The sequence below is a fragment of the Macaca nemestrina genome, chromosome 4 (genome assembly GCF_043159975.1).
Source record: "Macaca nemestrina isolate mMacNem1 chromosome 4, mMacNem.hap1, whole genome shotgun sequence".
NCBI lineage: Eukaryota > Metazoa > Chordata > Mammalia > Primates > Cercopithecidae > Macaca > Macaca nemestrina.
This window is the reverse complement of record NC_092128.1, coordinates 95,277,394-95,297,033: the sequence shown is the minus strand read 5'-3', so window position 1 is coordinate 95,297,033 and position 19,640 is coordinate 95,277,394. Positions and strand designations below refer to the sequence as shown.

The following is a 19,640-nucleotide window of genomic DNA, read 5'->3' as shown; positions in this document are numbered from 1 at the left end:
CTTTCTTTTTTTTTTTTTTAACTAGGCAAAGCCTTTATCTTTGTTTTAAACTATTTTCTGGTTCACTAATTGCAAATAAATAACTGTGTATAATCAATAATTAAAAAGTGGCATTGTCCCAGTGTCCAAGGGCCTTGGAATTTAAAATATCATAGGTTTACATTTTATCATATATAAAACAAACATTTTAAAAGCAGTTAAAATTCTTGAAATTTTATTATTTTTTAGAAGCTGAATCAATTCAGTTTGCCTCACTGTTGGAAGCTTCATCAAAATTCTGAACAAGATCACCACTTCCCCAAAAGTAAGTGGTACTTTCCCATCCAGCTTCTGCCAGTTTCGTTAAGCTTGTTGACACCAAGCTGGTTTAAGACACTGGGTGGCATTTCTGTTAGCTGCTTTGTCTCAGCATGGCTGGTATAATGGTCAAAGTGTTTGCTGCTAGAGATGTCTGAACATTGGGATTGTTAGTGTAGATCACCATTCCTTGGTTTGTAAACATACCTCTTTAATATCAGAGATATTGCTTATTCCTACTTTCTTTCAGGAGAACTAAAGATTTTTTTAATCATCTGTTGCAATAGATAATGTTTGCTGTATCATCTGAGGGCAGCTCCTTTTTACCAATGCACAATTGTGCTTGAAATTTGGCAAGTTTTTCTCGGTTTGTGAAGGCTTTTTCATTTTATAATGAAAACGGAAGTGGAATTTCGTGAGTGGAAATAAAACTTCGTGCGGTATTGGGGTTGGCACTAGAGGTCTCAGGCAGACCAGCTGAAAGGCCAGTTTCTGACTTTAAAGGGAAAGCTTCTAACATTAGTTAATTCACAATAATGTTTGTTCTAGTTTTTTTTTCTTTTGTAATAAAATTAAGGCTTTTCTCTTCTATTTCTAATTTACTAATAATTTTTTAAAATCATTGAATTTTATCAAATTCTCCATTGAGGTTATTCTCTTTTCGTCTGTTAACGTGCTTAGTTACATATGGATTTTCTAATATGAAACTCTCCTAGCATACCTGGGATAATAAATCTAACTTGGATATGTTGTATTATCTTTGTTATACACACAATCAAATCTGATTTGCTAATACTTTGTTGAGAATTTTTAATGAATATCCTTGAGTGAAATAGTCCTGTAATATATTTTGTTATATTGTTTCTAGTTGTCCAGGTCATGTTGGTTCCAAAGAATAAGAGAGAATTCCTATCAGTTGGCCTTAATAAACAAATGGAATTATGAATAGCCTCTGGGAATCTAAGCTATATATAAGTTGAAGAACTTCAGAATTGGCTACTTCTAACTCACTCTGGTCCTCAAAATTTAAATATAGATACTTATGTCCCATAGCAGATTCTGGACTTTTACCAAGCACCTGAAATGATTCTGATAAAGATAATCTACTGACTATGCTTTTGAAAAACATTACCGTGGTACAGAAGAGTTCTTGGCTTTCATTTGCTCTTGCAGCAATCCAGACCTGAGACAAGCTCCACAGCACTACATGGTGGAGATTTTAGTGAAAGAGTTGAAGAGGCAAAATGCCCTTGCTTCCCTAGCATCTTAATAGGATGCCCACGGTTTGCAGATGCCCTGGTTTATGTCTATGATTCCAGCATATGAGTAATGTTCCCTTTTTCATTAAAAAAAAAAAAAAAAAAAAAAGTCTCAACTTGGATGTTCTTTTGGAAGCCTTCATGTTATAGTTTCTCTTCTTCTTTACGGCAAGACAGGCCTCAGGTTGCCTCAGGCTTGTAAGACGACTCCTCTCCTACGTGAATTTATTCCCCCAGCTCTAAATGCTAAGTGAAAAGCAGAGTTTGAGAGGGTATGGAACGGGGAAAACTTATCTTTAAACCAAGGCTAAATATCCTTGCATTTCATCGTATTCAGTTCGTTTACCGGATGCAAAATCTATGTAGGAATGTGGGCCAAAGCCCTAGTTATTAATAGTCTAAAATTTTATTTTGCCTGTAAAAGTCTATTATAGCCATGGTGAGCTAGAAGAAGTCTGGAGTTTGGACTACAGAAGGAAAATAAAATCTTCCTACTACAACTAACACATAATAATAAATAAAATACGTAAATTCTAGATTTTACTCTTCCAACCTACCCAAGTCCAAGATAAGGCCTCAGGTGTCACAAATCAAAATTTGCCAACTGAGGAATAAAGGTAGCCTGAGAGGTACTACTGATATGAAATGTCTAAGTACTAATATCATTTATTTTTCACAATTCTTTTCCTTGAGGACCACGAAACTACCTTCATTTCAACCGAAGTTAATTACAAGCCTATCTATTTTCAGAAGTTCAATTTACATGCTAATATTCATGACTAAATAATCTATCCTTACCTTTGAAAGAACAGTTTAAAATAGACATTCAATGAAATGTTATTTCAAATAACTGTACAGAAATGTAAGAACTAGACTTTTAAGCTCTCATTTTAACAATATGAAATAAGATACACTGGCAGTATCTTATGTAAGAAAACTTATAATTTCATTCATATATCAAACAATACACTTCTGGAATAAACCTGAACATTAGAGGTACCTACTTCTACATTACTTAGGCTTGAAAACCCTCTCTTTGGTTCCAACACTATCATCCTTTTCAATTCTTCCTCTGTAATTACTTTCTTACTCTTTCTTTACGGTTCCATTTTACCACTACTGCCTCATCACCACAGAAGTGCAGCCACTTCTTGAGCACTATGTGCCAGGTGTTGCTGTGACAGCACTACATGAATTAACTCATTTAATCTTCATAACAAACTTCTGAGAAAACAAATTTTTCCCTAACTATATAGATGAGAAAAATGAAGCACAGAGAAGGTAAGTTGATAATTGGCGGCACTGGTATTTCAACCTAAATGGTCATTTTAACCATTCATTAGAGCTGTTGTTCACAAATCACCTCACACCTTCAAATATCTGCCACCTGGTTACATAATCTCATGTCTCTTCTTTTTGAATTCACTTAACATACTGAGCCTAGACAATCTCTATAACTAAAACATTTTCCCATTCAATTATCTAGTTTACCTAAAATTAGTTTTAAAATACAGATCAAATGTGTGCAAACCAGGGGTCCAAGATTTTCTTTATATCCATTCTCTTTTCTGGCCTCATCAGTCATTTCATCCATCACACAAACACTAAGCTGGAGGTGATCTGGATTGCATTTTTAACCTCTCCTAGGGCCTAACACAATGCCTGAATGTAACAGCTGTCAGAAATGTTTGCTAGATTAGTAATTCAAAGACTTTATGGTTCTTCTGATACCTGGCTGTAGGTTACTGTTATGCCAGGGTTCCTGGTGTTTACAAAGAAATCTTACTACTTCCTTTATAATAGTAAAATAGCATTGTTTAAACATTCAAAAATTCACCCATGACAAAATAAGGCATTTCAGAATACTCAAATCGATTGTTTTTCTCTTTTCTTTAGCAAAATAGTAGCAATTGATAGCATTTCCAACATTGTGACTAAAAACATGAAAGTATTTTTAATACTACCAAAAATTTTATTACTCACCTGTTGAGGAGTAATGGTATCTCTATAACTTGGTAAAATTTTTAGGGTGACACTTCCACTAATATTTTTCAGTAATTCTTGTAATTCCTTTGGATTGTTTCCAACCTCATGTCCATTGACTTCTTTAATTATATCTCCCACATGAAGTAGACCTTGTCGATCTATCATTCCCCCATGGAGGATTCGGGCGATTACCAGATCATTATTTTCCACCCTAAATGTCACGCCCTATGAGAAATAAGAAAGAGATTTCTCATTTATTAGGGAGAAATGCTTAAATATTCATGAACATATGTAAGAAAATAATTGTAAAACTATGTAAAATGAATCATTCTTACTTTTCATATGTTCTCTCCTGTTTCAATATTTCACTCCCATTAAAGTGTGTACTAGTATAGTTTATTACACTAGTGGATAGGATGTATCTTACAGGCTAAATGGAAACTCAGAGCAAAAAAAAGGTATTTTGTGCATTCTGATGGATTTATTCCTGGCTTTTCCTTTTTTGCACTCACTGTTCTTATAGTCAGATCCAGAAGTAATAATTTTACCAAGGAATAGTAAACTTCACTACTTAGAGAGTCCTAGTATGGCTTCAATTTTTAATAACAACTTCCTTTTATATTTTGATACTGTCAGTATTTCTTCAAAGGGCAGTTCATGCCTTCAAAGGGTAGGAAGAAACATAGTAGTCATCTTCTGAAATTTTTTGCTACCCTTTGCCATATTTCTACTTCTAGCTCAGTTTAACTTTTCATTTTGGTTTAATTTTGCAGACTAAACCAAATTGAGAGAGCATCAGCTGTGTCTTTATACACAGGCCAAATAAGAATACAGCTTTCATAACATTATGAAAAGGAAAAAAAATGCAATAGTGACTGAACCACAAATTATGTCATATTTCAGATTTAATAGGGCACTGATTTATCTATACTCACCAAAGGTTCCCCAGCTCTTTTGTGAATACCAAGAATACGAATGGCATCTACTGGTAATAACTGATTATTGATAGAAGAATTATTCATTTCTGGACTTGATGGAGGCGAATCATAACACTTTGATGCCACAATATCATGGGCCTCCAACAGTGACTATGAGGAGTCAAAATAACCTGTGGTTATTTACAATACGTTGATGAAATATGTTACTAAAAGTACTTTGTTAGTTCATTATTCCAAGGGCTTACTCAAGGTACATAGTATTAAATTCCCAAATATCAGGTTGATCAAATAAATATATACTTTTTAAGAGATATAAAAATATATAGTTTTATTATCATCAAATAATATCATATTCCTTCTTTGAGATGTGAAGAGATTGACAGAATTTAGTGATGCTTTTTAAAAACTGGCAAGTTCACTGTAAACTGAACCTAGGTTTCCAGTCTGGTACAAAGAAGGTACTGGATTTCATTGCCACCATTGTCATCATATAAAAATTCAAATTCAAATGACATTTTTACCTAACATTGCTATGTTAGTAATATGATATACTTTTTATATGTACAAAACGTCTGTTAAAAGATGTTCAATAGAAAATGGATAAATATTAGCATCTTATATCAGTGACAGAAAATTTTATATTACCAATAAAGGTTTTAGTTTATGAAAAGAATATTTTTTGAGGAAAAAACAAGTCAGTAATAGTCCTGAATATAATGTATTTTTTTAACTCCCAAATTTACTATGCATGTGCTATCAGTATGGGTAGTTTTGATCCAGCTTTCTAGGAATTGCTTTTTTTCTTTTTTTTTGAGACGGAGTCTCACTCTGTCACCTAGGCTGGAGTGCAGTGATACGATCTCGGCTCACTGCAATCCCCACTTCCCAGGTTCAAGTGATTCTCCTGCCTCAGTCTCCCAGTAGCTGCGACTACAGGTGTGTGCTACCATGCCCAACTAATTTTTTGTATTTTTAGCAGAGATGGGGTTTCACCGCATTAGCCAGGATGGTTTCGATCTCCTGACCTCGCGATCCACCCGCCTTGGCCTCCCAAGGAATTTCTTAATTAATACTAAAATGTTAATTTTTTTTTTCATTTCTTATCCTAAAAGAATACTTTTTAGGCCAGGCATGGTGGCTTATGCCTGTAATCCCAGCAGTTTGGGAGGCTGAGGCAGGTGGATCATGTGAGGTCAGGAGTTCAAGACCAGCCTGGCCAACATGGCGAAACTCTGTCTCTACTAAAAACACAAAAAATTAGCTGGGCATGGTAGCATGCGCCTGTAATCCCAGCTACTCGGAAGGCTGAGGCAGAATTGCTTGAACCTGGGAGGCGGAGGTTGCAGCGAGCTGAGATTGTACCATTGTACTCCAGCCTGGGCAACAAGAGTGAAACTCTGTCTCAAAAAAAAAAAAAAAAAAAAAAAAAAAGAAGAATTTTTACTGCAACTGTGCATATTCAACATAAAACTAAGTTTAAACATTCTTGAGGGGCTGGATAGAATCCAAGTTCAAAAACAATAAATCAAAATAAAAGCAAAAAATATTAACAGGTTTGGGATAAAGGCAATCAGGATAATTTGTAATTTCTGGTCATTTCATAAAACAATTCGCAAAACACTGGAGAAAAAAATTCAATAAAAACAACTCACAAATATATATGTAAGGATTCTTCCTATAAATGCTGGAAATTGCTAACCTGGGCTGCTTAGTTTTCCACCCTATATCCTCCTTAGGCAGTATTATTTTCTCCCATGACTTGAGCCACTACTTACGCACTGACAACTCTTAAATTTCTATCTCTAGTTCAGAATTCTCATGTGCTTCAGATTTTTATAGTAAAAATTTGCCCACAACTCGTCAAAGTCACGGCAATTTGAAAATTAAAAAAAGGGACTGTAAAACATTAAAACATTGAATAAAAAAACCACAGATCCACAATTCTATTTAAAAAAAAAGACTGAAAAAATTCATTTGTTACCACTTGAAACTGCAATTTTAAACAGCTCTTCACTTTGAAACTTAGTAAAAGGAAGGTTCAAGTACATTCCTGCCTCTTCAGTAGGAAATGCACTAAGCAGCCCAGTTGATGAGAAGCTCAACATTATGGAAGAATACTAGCTAATAATGTAGAATAGAAAAACATCATTTTGCAACCTCTGATGAAAGTGCTGATTTACAACCCAAAAGCTAGAAGAAGATGAAAAATAACAAAAATTAGAGCTGAGCTGAAGAAAACTGAGACACAAAAAACCTTTCAAAAGATCAACGAGGCTGGGCATGATGGCTCACGCCTGTAAACCCAGCACTTTGGGAAGCCAACGCAGGTAGATCACCTGAGGTCAGGAGTTTGAGACCAGCCTGGCCAACACAGTGAAACACCATTTCTACTAAAAATACAAAAATTAGCTGGGCATCGTGGCACGTGCCTGTAGTCCCAGCTACTCAGGAGGCTGAGACAGGAGAATCGTTTGAACCTGGGAGGTGGAGGTTGCAGAGAACCGAGATCGTGCCACTGTGCTCCAGCCTAGGTAACACAGTGACTCCATCTCAAAAAGTAAATAAATACATAAATAAATTTTTTTAAAAAAATCAACGAATCCAGGAGTTGGTTTTTTGAAAAAATTAATAGACAAGTCACTAGCTAGACTAATAAAGAGAGGAGAGCCAAATAAACATAATTAGAAATGATGAAGGGAATGTTACTAGTGAATCCATATAAATAAAAACAACCATGAGAAACTACTATGAACACTTCCATGCACACAAACCAGAAAACTTAGAAGAGACAGACAAATTCCTAGACATATACAACCTCCAAAGACTGAGCCTGGAATAAACTGATTCCCTGAATAGACCAATAACAACCTCTGAAATTGAATCAGTAATAAATAGTCTATCAACCAAAAAAAGCCTGGGACCTAATGGATTCACAGCTGAATTCTACCAGATGTACAAATAAGAGCTGGTACCATTCCTACAGAAAAGTTATTCCAAAAAACTGAGGAAGAACTCCTCCCCAACTAATTCTATGAGGCCAGCCTCATCTTTATATCAAAACCTGGCAGAGACACAACAAAAAAAGAAAACTTTAGGCCATATCCTTGACAAACATTAATGCCAAAATCCTCAACAAAATACCTGCAAACCAAATCAATCAGCACATCAAAAAGCTAATCCACCATGAGTCAAGTAGGCTTCATCCCCAGAATGCAAGGTCTGTTCAACATTTGCAAATCAATAAATGTGACTCATCACATAAACAGAACTAAAGACAAAAACTACATAATTACCTCAATAGAGCAGAAAAGGCTTTCAATAAAATTCAACAACCCTTCATGTTAAAAATTATCAATTAACTAAGTATTAAAGGAACATACCTCAAAATAATAAGAGCCATCTATGATAAACCCACAGCCAACATTATACTGAATGGGCACCTGTAAATAATATTGTGGTATCAAATGGAGAAGTCTAAATACGGTATGTGTATTATATGAGATGGAAGTTCACTGAAATAGAAAATTAGAAATAACTAAAGAGTAAAACACGTTTGTGCAAAATGATCTCAAATTAGTAAAAAAATTACATACGTACATTTGTGCATAGAAAAATATGGACAAATATGCACCAAGACAGTAGAGTATTGATCTGGGTAGAAGAAAGGCGATGTCTTCATTTTTGTATTTTTATTTGCTGGTATTCTAAAATTTTTATATGTTACACTTCATATAATGTATGTGCTTATATATTTGTTAAGTTATAAATATTTATTACTAATATGCGGCATTCCTGAAAACCTAGATCCTTCCAGTGTACCACAAACCTAAGATGGCCAGTTTCCTTAACATAAATATGTCCAAAACATTCTCTTCTAGTGTTCCTTATCTCATTGAACAGCCATCAATTGTTTAAGTCATAGTGTTATCAATTTCCCATCTCTCTTCCACAACTGTCATATGCAACCAATCACTAAATCCTGTTGATTTTACTGATTAAAGCTTGAAAGTGTTTAAATTTCTTAGTATCTATATGTACTGCCATCATAATTTCTTGCCTTGGAACTTAACCATCACATTTCACAAACCTGACCTTTCCCTGGTTAATACCCAACCCATACCTAAAGTTTCCCATTGTCCTTAGGATAAAGTCCAAATAATTCAGTTTGTCTTCATAAGGACTCAGTCAACTGGGACCTGCACAGGAGATGTCTCTGAGATATGTGTCCATATTTCTTTTGTACCTAAGATACTAATTTATGTCGGAACCATCTCACTATAAACCTTCATATTTTGCAGTAACATTGTTGAAGAGTCACATAAAATCTTTGGCTGAGAAAGAGCAAAAGGCTGTTACCATTTGATTTTCAGTGCTAAGATTTGCAGAGAGCAGGTGACATTTACTTTATTCTATCCCAGCACCATTCTTTTTCCACTAAAATGCAATGTCCCAGTCATAAATCAAGTTACCATATATGGCTGGGATGTATTTATCGGGGATTTCCATTCTTTTCAATGAGTTAATTTTTCTAACACCTTCCCCAATACCACACTGTCTTAATTATTATATGTTACAAGAAATCTTGCCTGCCTTTTCTCTTCTGAAATGCATTCTTCTTTGTAAAACTGATGAACTCGTCATTGGTACATGCCATTGCTAAAATCATACTTATTTCTGTACCTGAGGAGATTATGTTATATAATGGTTTCTATACTGTCACAGCTCTCTTATGTTCCATGGTCACTGACTGCACAACAATCTTGAGAAGCAATACCAAAAAGTATTGACTAAGAAACAGAATGGTAGCAAGGAAGAAAAAAATCCATTATCATAGTGAGGAAAATGGCTCCAGCATGTGGTCTGATGGTGAATTAAGGCTGTTTTCTTTAATGGCACAAAGGAAAATCCATTGTGATGTATTTCTGCAACAGTGTACATTTATGTAGCACTGTAGTTACATACGTCTGTTTATATATCCTCAGCATATCAGGACATTAAAATACCAAGGTTGGAATTTACATACTTACCTATTATAGCCCTAAATAATCTTTGAAGAAAACATCACCTTAAAGTGGAAAGTAAAGGAGAATACTTTGGGAATACAGAGAACTTGAGAGTTAAGTGATAGGGAAAGTCACCTGGAAGTGAGGCTCTTTGAGTATACCAACCAGTTCTGCCACATTTTCATCCACATTTATTAGAGGAGTGATGTCTTCAAGAATTTCATTGACTAATTCCAAGTTATTGTCACTGACAGCTTCTAGTTTGGAATCTTCTAGCCTCTCATGAGCCTGAAAAAATAACAGTGTATTAAAGTAATAATACTTACTTGTTTTGCACCAGACCATGGTTTATTTCTTTTCCATAAAGTTTTAAAATATATTACTTGGAGGTTTAATTCATGTAAACCAAATTTAATATTTCAACCAGAGGCAATATATAGATTTTACAGTAAGTATGCCAACAAATATAATAAATCTTGGCCTCTAGTTCTATCCTGAAAGTCATGAAAAACTCATTTTTATAACTAAACCATAAAAAAACTGGACAGGTCAGCTGACTATTTACAAAACCTATTACAGTCCCTTACCACCAAGAGAATGCATAACAAAAACAAGGAATAGGAATGTGAAAATTATATATGCTAATATTTTTTTAAATGATAAAAATAATTTTGGAAACCCCAGAATCCAGAAGCTCATATCTTCCAATGTTGAAAATCAGTGAGAAAAAAAGTCAGTTTAGAGCAGGTGGTCCTTAAATTGGATTTTGAAAGACTACATAATTAGGGAAATGATCCTCTCCTGTCTTTATAAGTAAAGTTGTTTTTTTCTTAATCTCACAATCTTTTTTCACAGAAAATAGACCATGAACCACACTGTTACAGAAAGTAAATAATTCTAATCATCCTTTCATGGTAGGGGTAAAGCCGAGATTTAAGTTCAAACTGAGAATGAACACTAAGCAGGCTCCATCTTTTAAGCATTCCTTGCTTTTCTGATAAATGGTTGCTATATAATTTTGAAGACAGGAAAAGCATAATTATTAAAATTTAATTCATAAATAAAACCATGTGGATGGCAAATCTTATATCTTAGGATTCATTTCAAGGATTGCTAAAGAAAAATCCACATTTCAAATGGTAACAGTATCAACTAAACTTTTTCAGATACCTAAACTATAATACTTCAGATGGGGTTTTTTTTTCCCCCCATACAGAGTGGACCCTTCAGAGTCCAAATAAAACATTCTAACTTTTTTAAAAGACAATTTTTCTTGTTTAAATCTACTTTTTCTAGGTAATTCACAGAAGTAAAATAAGTTCTTAAGTGGAAAAGAGAGCTACATATTAAGCAAGATTTTAAAGAAAGACCTTAAAAGAAGAAATTCTAAAAGTCATATGAAATACCGAGAAAGAAGAAAAAACTCTTACTAAACAGAAAGAAAAGTATCAAAAGACCAAATGTAATTTAAATAGAGGAAGAAGTTTTATGAGATTTAGATTAAAACAAATTAAACTACGGTGGCTCACGCCTGTAATCCCGGTACTTTGGGAGACCAAGACGGGAGGATCACTTGAGTTCAGAAGTTCAAGACCAGCCTGGCCAACATGGTGAAACCCCATCTCTACTAAGAATACAAAAATTAGCCAGGCATGGTGGCGGGCACCTATAATCCCAGCTACCCAGCTAGTCAGGAGGCTGAGGCAGGAGAACTGCTTGAATCCAGGAGGCAGAGGTTGCAGTGAGCCGAGATCATGCCACTGCACAACAGCCTGGGCAACAGAGACTCTGTCTCAAAAAAAAAAAAAAAAAAAAAAAAAAAAAAAAAATTAGACTAGAAAATGCCACAAAAAATGAATATGGGTAAATTTGCAATGTTCTGAACATATAATACAAGCCAGATAAGGATGAGAAGATGAGGACACTCAATATTTATCATAAAAAGATTATCACCATTGGAAAAAAACAGAAAATAATCTACAGAATTAGTTAACTCTTATGAAATAAGCTAGAATTGCCAACTATTTAGATAGAAATATTTGCTGGAATAAACAGCCACTATCTGATTTAGCATCTTTATCCTTGTAATACTCGAATTATTTTAACATAGTATAAAAAGAAAGCTTCGAAGGAAAAAAAAAGGAAGGAAAGAAACTTAACATCTACTGAAGGACTTTCTTTCTGTGTTGGATACTATATTCTAAGTAGTGTGTGTGTGCGTGTGTGTATTCAGCAAAGGTAGGTATATTATATTCACACTATGGACGAAGAAACTGATGCCAAAAAAGGTGAAGTGATTTGCATGAGTTCACATTACTGGTGAATGGCAGAGTCGGGTAGTCTAATACCAAGACTTGAACTCCTATCTACTAAAGCTTACTTGACTTCATCTTTATATAGAGAGCCACTCTAACATTAAATTGCAGTTAATTATTCAATCCAATAAATGATGCATTATTCTCATTCACTTAAATGTATGACACATATCTCAGTCAGTTTAATTTAGTTGTTGCTTATTAGCATGGCTCTTCCAGTCTAGATGTGTTAATTCCATTACACCGTATCTATCCTCATAGTTATTTTATACCTCTATGGTTCAGAATACTACTCGTCCCTTAGACTTTCACTCCTTTGCTCTAAGTAAGAGCTATAAAGACCATTTATTTCTTCAGGAAAATGTTATATGATTAGCAACAGTACTTTAGACATCAGCAGTCCTTGGTTTAATTCAGGACTTTGGGACAAGTTAAGGAACAGAAATGATCAATGACTTGAAAACTCCATTCCTTAGTATGTGTATTAACCTGATGCTCCCAAATTGGGTGAGGAGAAGTAGGAATGTGGAAAGACTGATGGCAAGAGGTTGCGGGTCGGGCGGGAGAGTCATGTGAGAGGGCAGAATCATGTTAGAAAAGAATCCCAAAATATCTGAAGATTTCTTCATAGCCTCACAGTTTGGTTCTATGGAAGAAGAGAATCTCACTAGAAAATACAAAACTTGAAGACAGAAAAAAGCTTTTTTTGAAACTGCAGGTCTAAATATATTAACATGGAAAACCAACATACTTGGGGTCAACTGGGATCAATTTTACTTTTTCTAAGAAAGCAAATGCAGGCCCACATTTATTAATATATAGCTTTTTAAGCTCTGAGATGTTGTCAGAAACTTGGAACCTCTAATTCACTTTAAGGTCAGATTTTTTTTTTATTAGCCGTCAAGAGGCAAGTACCAACTTTAATTTAACTAATTAAACTAAAAAAGACAAAAAAAAAAACACGCAAAAAAATCAGAGGAGCAAGTGAGCCATATGCTATTTAAATAAATAAATCTTGTTTCCTTTTTTTTTTTTTATATTAAAGACCACTATTGCAACACTAGCTTAACTCAATAAAAATATATTTCACTTGTCACAAGTGGTTGGAAGAACATTCTATGACTGGCATTGAATATTTGCAGCTGATACAAATATGGCCTAGCCTTCTTAAATATCCTGTTCTGAGGATTTTATTCACCACTGCACCTTTGAGAAATGAACTTCAGAGAAGAAAATGTTCTTTCAGAACTTCTGGGTATTTCACTCAAGGACAATCCAACCATGCTTGCAAACAAAAGTTGTGGGCTATATCTAAAGTGACAAATACCACTTTGAAATAATAATCATATTATTATTATGTGTAAAAAACTGGTCTTTCTAAAACACAAGGGCAATATCATAAATTTTGTTTCTATATTTTGAGAAAAGAGCTATGTATGTAGTAGTTACTTATTATTTCTTGAAAAAGCTAAGTAAATGGGAAATAAGTTTGGCTGTGATCAAGCGCCACCCTCTTCTTTTATTCTAGAGACCTAAAACTCAAGATCAACATAGGTCCACAAATACTCAAAAACAAAGAAGAATTTTTGAGCAGACAGTAGAAATGAGACAGAGAGAATGGAGAACTCAATTTCTATTTTGTTTCTGCATACATTATATCAAAAAGGATGAGCTCTGTTGCTCTGAAAAAAATAAAAAAAGATGAGTAAGTATAAGTAAATCAGAATGGAATTCTCTAGTGAGTAAAGAACATACCAGAAATCACCTAGTTAACCAAAATACAAACTCAGAGATTAGATAAGTTACATATCAAGGTACTCAGGAAACTTCTAAATAGCACTGCTGAGCTTCTCTTAGATACATCTGTAGAATTAGGAGAACCACACAGAGGTCAAACAACTAGAAAAGGGAATCTGTTAAATTTTTAAAAGAAAAAAGAACATTTTAAAAGCTTGGCTTTAATAGTAGTCAGAGGAAATACAAAATAACCTTTTTATAACCTTTGAGTGGGAAAGATCTTTCCAACTATAACACAAAATCTGAAAGATACATACATTATTTCAAAAAAGGCCCAATAAAATTAACTTCATGAACGTCTTAAATTTCTCATCAAAAATCGACAAAGTCAAAATACTAATGACAAACTAGCATCAAAACACAAATCATATTCAAGACAGAAAGCTAATGTCCCTACTTATGAAGGACTTCTACAAATCAATAAGAAAAAGATCAATGACTCATTAAGAGAACTGGGTGAAGAGTTTGAGCAAAAAATTCACAGAAAGAAAAATTCAGGAACCTGTCTTTAAAAATTTAATTTTATATTTCTAATTGACACATATTGTACATATTTATGGTGTACAATGTGATGTTTCAATACATGTGTATACATAGTATAATGATCAAATGGGGTAATTACCATATCCATTATTTTAAATATTTATTTTTTTGGGGATGACAACATTCAAAATCTTCTCTTCTAGCTATTTTGAAATATGTATTACATTGTTACTTGCAATAGTCACCTACTGTGTATCGAATATCTCAAACATATGAAAAGACACACAACTTCACTCATAAGAGTGAAAACTAAAACTAAAAAACTAAAACTAAAACTATAATGAAATACCTTTTCTCTTTATCAGATTGGCAGAGATAAAAATTCTGATGAGTGAGAATGTGGGAGAAGACAGACATTTTGACATATTTTTTCTAGTGGGAACATACACTGGTAAGCAAATTGACCATATCCACCAAAATTACAGTGATTCTTTTTTTTTTTTTGAGATGGAGTTTTGCTCTTGTTGCCCAGGCTGGAGTGCAATGGCACAATCTCGGCTCATTGCAATCTTTGCCCCCTTGGTTCAAGCGATTCTCCTGCCTCGGCCTCCCGAGTAGCTGGGATTACAGGCATGTGCCACCACGCTTGGCTAATTTTTGTATCTTTAGTAGAGACGGGGTTTCTCCATGTTGGTCAGGCTGGACTCGAACTCCCGACCTCAGGTGATCCACCCACCTCAGCCTCCCAAAGTGCTAGGATTACAGGTGTGAGCCACCATGCCCAGCCTTACACTGATTCTTTTCAGATCTATCCTAAAAAGGGCTGTGTGTGTGTGTGTGTGTGTGCGCGTGTGTACAAAATAACACGCAGTAAGATTACACATTACAGCATAACTTGTAAGAAAAAGGCCATCTAAATATCAGAAGGCTGACTCAAAAAACCTGACATATCCATACAATAAAATACTATGTCACATTTACAAAGAATAAAGATGTTACACAGGTACTGATATAAAATCTTATGCAAAAAATCAAGGTTTAGGATAGCAGTATAAACCCACAACTTCCATTATATTTACTAGTGAAAGATTAGATACTTCGCCTTAAGAGCAGAAACAAGACAAAGATGTCCACTCTCATCACTTCCATTTAACATCTGTACTGGAGGTTACAGCCAGGACAATTAGGCAAGAAAAATAAAAGAGTCATTCAGGTTGAAAAGAAATAACACTGTCTATATTCAGATGACATGACCTTGTATTTAGAAAATCCGAAGGAATTCACTAAAAGACCATTTGAATAAAAAATTAAGTTCAGCAAGGTTGCAAGATATATAAGATCAATTTACAAAACTCAATTATATTTCTATACACTAGCAATGAAAAATCTGAAAATGAAATTTAAAAAACAAGTCCATTCATAACAGCATTCAAAAGAATAAATACCTAGGAGTATAATTAACAAAATAAGTGCAAGACTTACACTCTGAAAATTACAAAACATTGTTGAAAGAAATTAAAGATTTAAATAAATGTTCATGGATTAGAAGACTTATCACTGTTAAGATGGCAATACTCCCCAGAATGAACTACGGATTCAATGCAAGGCCTATTGGAATCCTCAGTGACATGTTTACAGAAATTGACAAACTGATTCTAAAATTCTTACAGAGTTGCAAAGGGATCCAGAACAGTGAAAACAATCCTGAAAAAGAACAAAGTAGGAGTACTTACATTTCCTGATTTCAAAACGTACTACACAAGAGTTATCAAAACATGATGTTGACACAAGGAAAGATCAATAGATCAATGGAATAGAACTGGAAGTAAAAAAAAAAAACACGTCAGTGGCCAACTGTTGCATGTTAGACAAAGGTGCCCAAAACCACTCAACGGGGAAAAATATTCCCTTCAACAAATGGTGCTGAAACACCATATGAAAGGATAGTCTCTTCAACAAATGGACTAGAGAAGCACAAGTAAAAGACAGAAGTTGGTGCCTAACATATAATATACAAAAAACTAACTTAAAATAGATCCAACACCTAAATGTAAGAGCTAAAACTATAAAACTCTTCCGAAACATGGGTAAATCTTCATGACCATGGATTTAGCAAAGGATTCTTACATATGAGACCAAAATCACAAGGCAACAAAAGACAAAAAGACAACTTGGACTTCATCAAATTAAAAGCTTCTGTGCTTCGGCCGGGCATGGTGGCTCACGACTGTAATCCCAGCATTTTGGAAGGCCGAGGTGGACAGATCACGAGGTCAGGAGATCGAGACCATCCTGGCTAATACGATGAAACCCCATCTCTACTAAAAACACAAAAAATTAGCAGGGCATGGTGGCGGGTGCCTGTAGTCCCAGCTATTCAGGAGGGTGAGGCAGGAGAATGGCATGAACCTGGGAGGCAGAGTTTGCAGTGGGCCGAGATCGTGCTACTGCACTACAGCCTGGGCGACAGAGTGAGACTCCATCTCAAAAAAAAAAAAAAAAAAAAACTACTTCTATGCTTCAAAAGGCACTATGAAGAAAAGTAAAAAGACAATCTATATAATGGGAGAAATATTTGCAAATCATATATCTGATAAAAGACTTGTACCTAGAATACATAAAAGACTCTTACAACTTCATAATAAAAATAAATATGACTCAATTTAAAAATGGGCAAAGAATCTAAATAGATATTTCTCCAAAAAATATGTACAAATGGTCAACAAGCACATGAAAAGATGCTCAACATCATTAGTCTCCGGGGAAACACATATCAAAACCACAATAAAATACCACTTCATACCCACCAGGACAGTTAAGAACCAAAAAATCAAGTATCAAGTGTTGAAGATGATACAGAGATATTAGAACTCTTGTAGACTACTGGTGGGAATAAAAAATGGTACAGCTACTGTGGATAACAGTCTGGCAGTTCCTCAACGAGACAGAGTTACCTAGTTATATACTCAGGAGAAATAAAAACTATGTCTACATAAAAGTGTATCCAAGAATATTTATGGCAGCACTATTCATAATATAGGTTGAGTATCCCTAATCCAAAAATCTAAAATCCAAAATGCTACAAAATCTGAAACTGAGAATTTTCCTAAATTAATGATGGACACCAAACCACAGATCCAGGGGGCTCACAGAACACTGTGCAGGATAAAAACCCAGAATTCTAAGTGTAGGTGTATTATAGTCAAACTGCAGAAAATTAAAAACAAAATATTGAAAGAACAGGTGTTGGGGGGAACCTTACCTGTAGAGGAGCAAGCATAAGAATTATATTGAACTCTTCAGGAAACATGCAGAGAATAGAGTGAAATCTTTAAAATGTTGAAAAACAAAACAAAACAAAACAAACACCTCCACCAACCTGGAATTATCTATCCAGTAAAGTTATCATTCAAAAGTAAAAAACAAAACAAGACAAAACAAAAAGGACTTTTTCAAACAAAAATTGAGAATATGTGTTACTAGTACACCTGTCTTGCAGGAAATGTTAAAAGACATTCATCAGAAAGAAGGAAAACAATGTAAGTGCAAAACTTGGGTCTATATAAAGAAGAGTGCTAGAGACAGGGAAAAAAAGGTAAAATAAAATCTTTTACTTTTCTTATTCCTAATTGATTTGATAATAGTTTTATTCACAACAAGGTATTTGATTATTACAGCTTATGAATAAATGAAATGAATGATAGCAATATTATATGGGACAGGAGGGAGAAACTGGAAGCACTGTTATTTATAAGGTAGTTGCACTACCCATGAAGTGGTATGGTGTTATTTGAAAGTATATTAGACTGCAAACGACTGCGAAATCAAGAACTGCTAAAAGGTTTTTTTAAAAAGTCTAATTAATATGCTAAGAGAGGAGAAAAAGTTGAAATCACATACAATGTTTAGTTAAAACAGAGAAAACACAAAATGAGTGAGAGACACAAGGAAAAAAGGAAGGCAGGCAGGCAAGCAGGCAACAAATACAAAACAGTAATAGTATGAAAGATATTAATCAAATTATATCAATAAACATGTAAACATCAATGATCTAAAGCACTTAAAAGAGACTGTCAGCTGGGTGCGGTGGCTCGCGCCTTAATCCCAGCATTTCGGGAGGCTGAGGTGGGCGGATCACAAGGGCAAGATATCGAGACCATTCTGGCCAACATGGTGAAACCCATCACTACTAAAAATACAAAAATTAGCTGGGCGTGCCTGTAATCCCAGCTACTTGGGAGCCTGAGGCAGGAGAATTGTTTGAACCAGGGAGTCTGAGGTTGCAGTGAGCCAAGATGGCGCCACTGCACTCAAGCCTGGCAACAGAGTGAGACTCCATCTAAAAAAAAAAACAACAAAAAAACCCACAAAAAAACCAGACTTTCAGAGTGAATAAAAAAAGATGGAATTATATGTTTTCTACCAGAAACTTACTTTAAATACAAAGATACAGAGAGATTAAAATTAAAGGTATGGAGAAAGACATATCATGCTAACATTAACTAAAAGAAAACTGGAGTAGCTATATTAATTTCAGACAGGGCAGACTTCAGAGCAAGAAAAATTATTGGGAACAAAGAGAAGCATTACATAATGATAAGAGTTAATTTTCTGAGATGATATAACAATCTTAGTGAATGTGTGTTTAACAAAAGAGCACTAAAATATGGGAGGTAAAATCTGACAGAACTGCAAAAAGAGATAGGTTAATCTACTATTATGGTCAAAGGTTTCAACATTCTACTAGTAGTATAGGCATAGCTCAGAGATACTGCAGGTTCTGCTCCAGATAACCACAGTAAAGCAAAAACTGCAACAAAGTAAATCACACAACTTTTTTTGTTTCCCTGTGCATATAAAAGTTATGTTTACATGACAAGGCGGTCTATTAAGTAAGCAACTGCAAGGTGTCTAAAAGATGATGTACATATCTTAATTTAAAAATACTTGAAAGGTTAAAATGCTAATGATCAGAGCCTTCAGAAAGTTGAAATCTTTTTGCCAGCATAAGGTCGTGCCTTGATGCTGATGGCTGCTGACCGATCAAGGTGGTGGTTGCTGAAGGCTTGGGTGGCTGTGGCAATTTCTTAAAATAAGACAATAATAAGGTTTGCCACATTGATGGACTCTCCTTTCATGAAAGATTTCTCCATAGCATGCAATGTTGTTTGAGAGTATTTTATCCAAGTGAAACTTCTTGCAAAATTGGAGGGTGTTGATTTTAGATCTTTCCTGTTTTCTCCTGTGGGTATTGGTGCTATAAATTTCCCTCCAAACACTGCTTTACCTGTGTCCCAGAGATTCTGGTACATTGTGTCTTTGTTCCCACTGGTTTCAAAGAACTTACTTATTTCTGCCTTAATTTTCTTATTTACTCAGTAGTCATTTAGGAGTAGGTTGTTCAATTTCCATGTAGTTGTATGGTTTTGAGTTTCTTAATCCTGAGTTCTAATTTGATTGCACCGTGGTCTGAGAGACTCTTTGTTATGATTTCCGTTCTTTTGCATTTGCTGAGGAGTGTTTTACTTCCAATTATGTGGTTGATTTTAGAAGAAGTGCTAT

At 34.6% G+C, this 19,640-nt stretch overlaps 1 protein-coding gene across 9 annotated transcripts in view; it reads right to left on the bottom strand.

Moving 5' to 3' along the window:
* Positions 1–19,640, bottom strand: part of PALS2 (protein associated with LIN7 2, MAGUK p55 family member) — a 109,382-nt gene that overhangs the window by 37,825 nt on the left and 51,917 nt on the right. For all 9 annotated transcript variants that reach the window (XM_011731181.3, XM_011731180.3, XM_011731183.3 and 6 more), the window contains 3 exons: positions 9,619–9,771; positions 4,478–4,630; positions 3,540–3,767 (listed from right to left, as the gene is read on the bottom strand). In XM_011731181.3, coding sequence (XP_011729483.1) covers positions 3,540–3,767; positions 4,478–4,630; positions 9,619–9,771 — 534 coding nt within the window. The remainder of the gene's footprint in view (positions 1–3,539; positions 3,768–4,477; positions 4,631–9,618; positions 9,772–19,640) is intronic.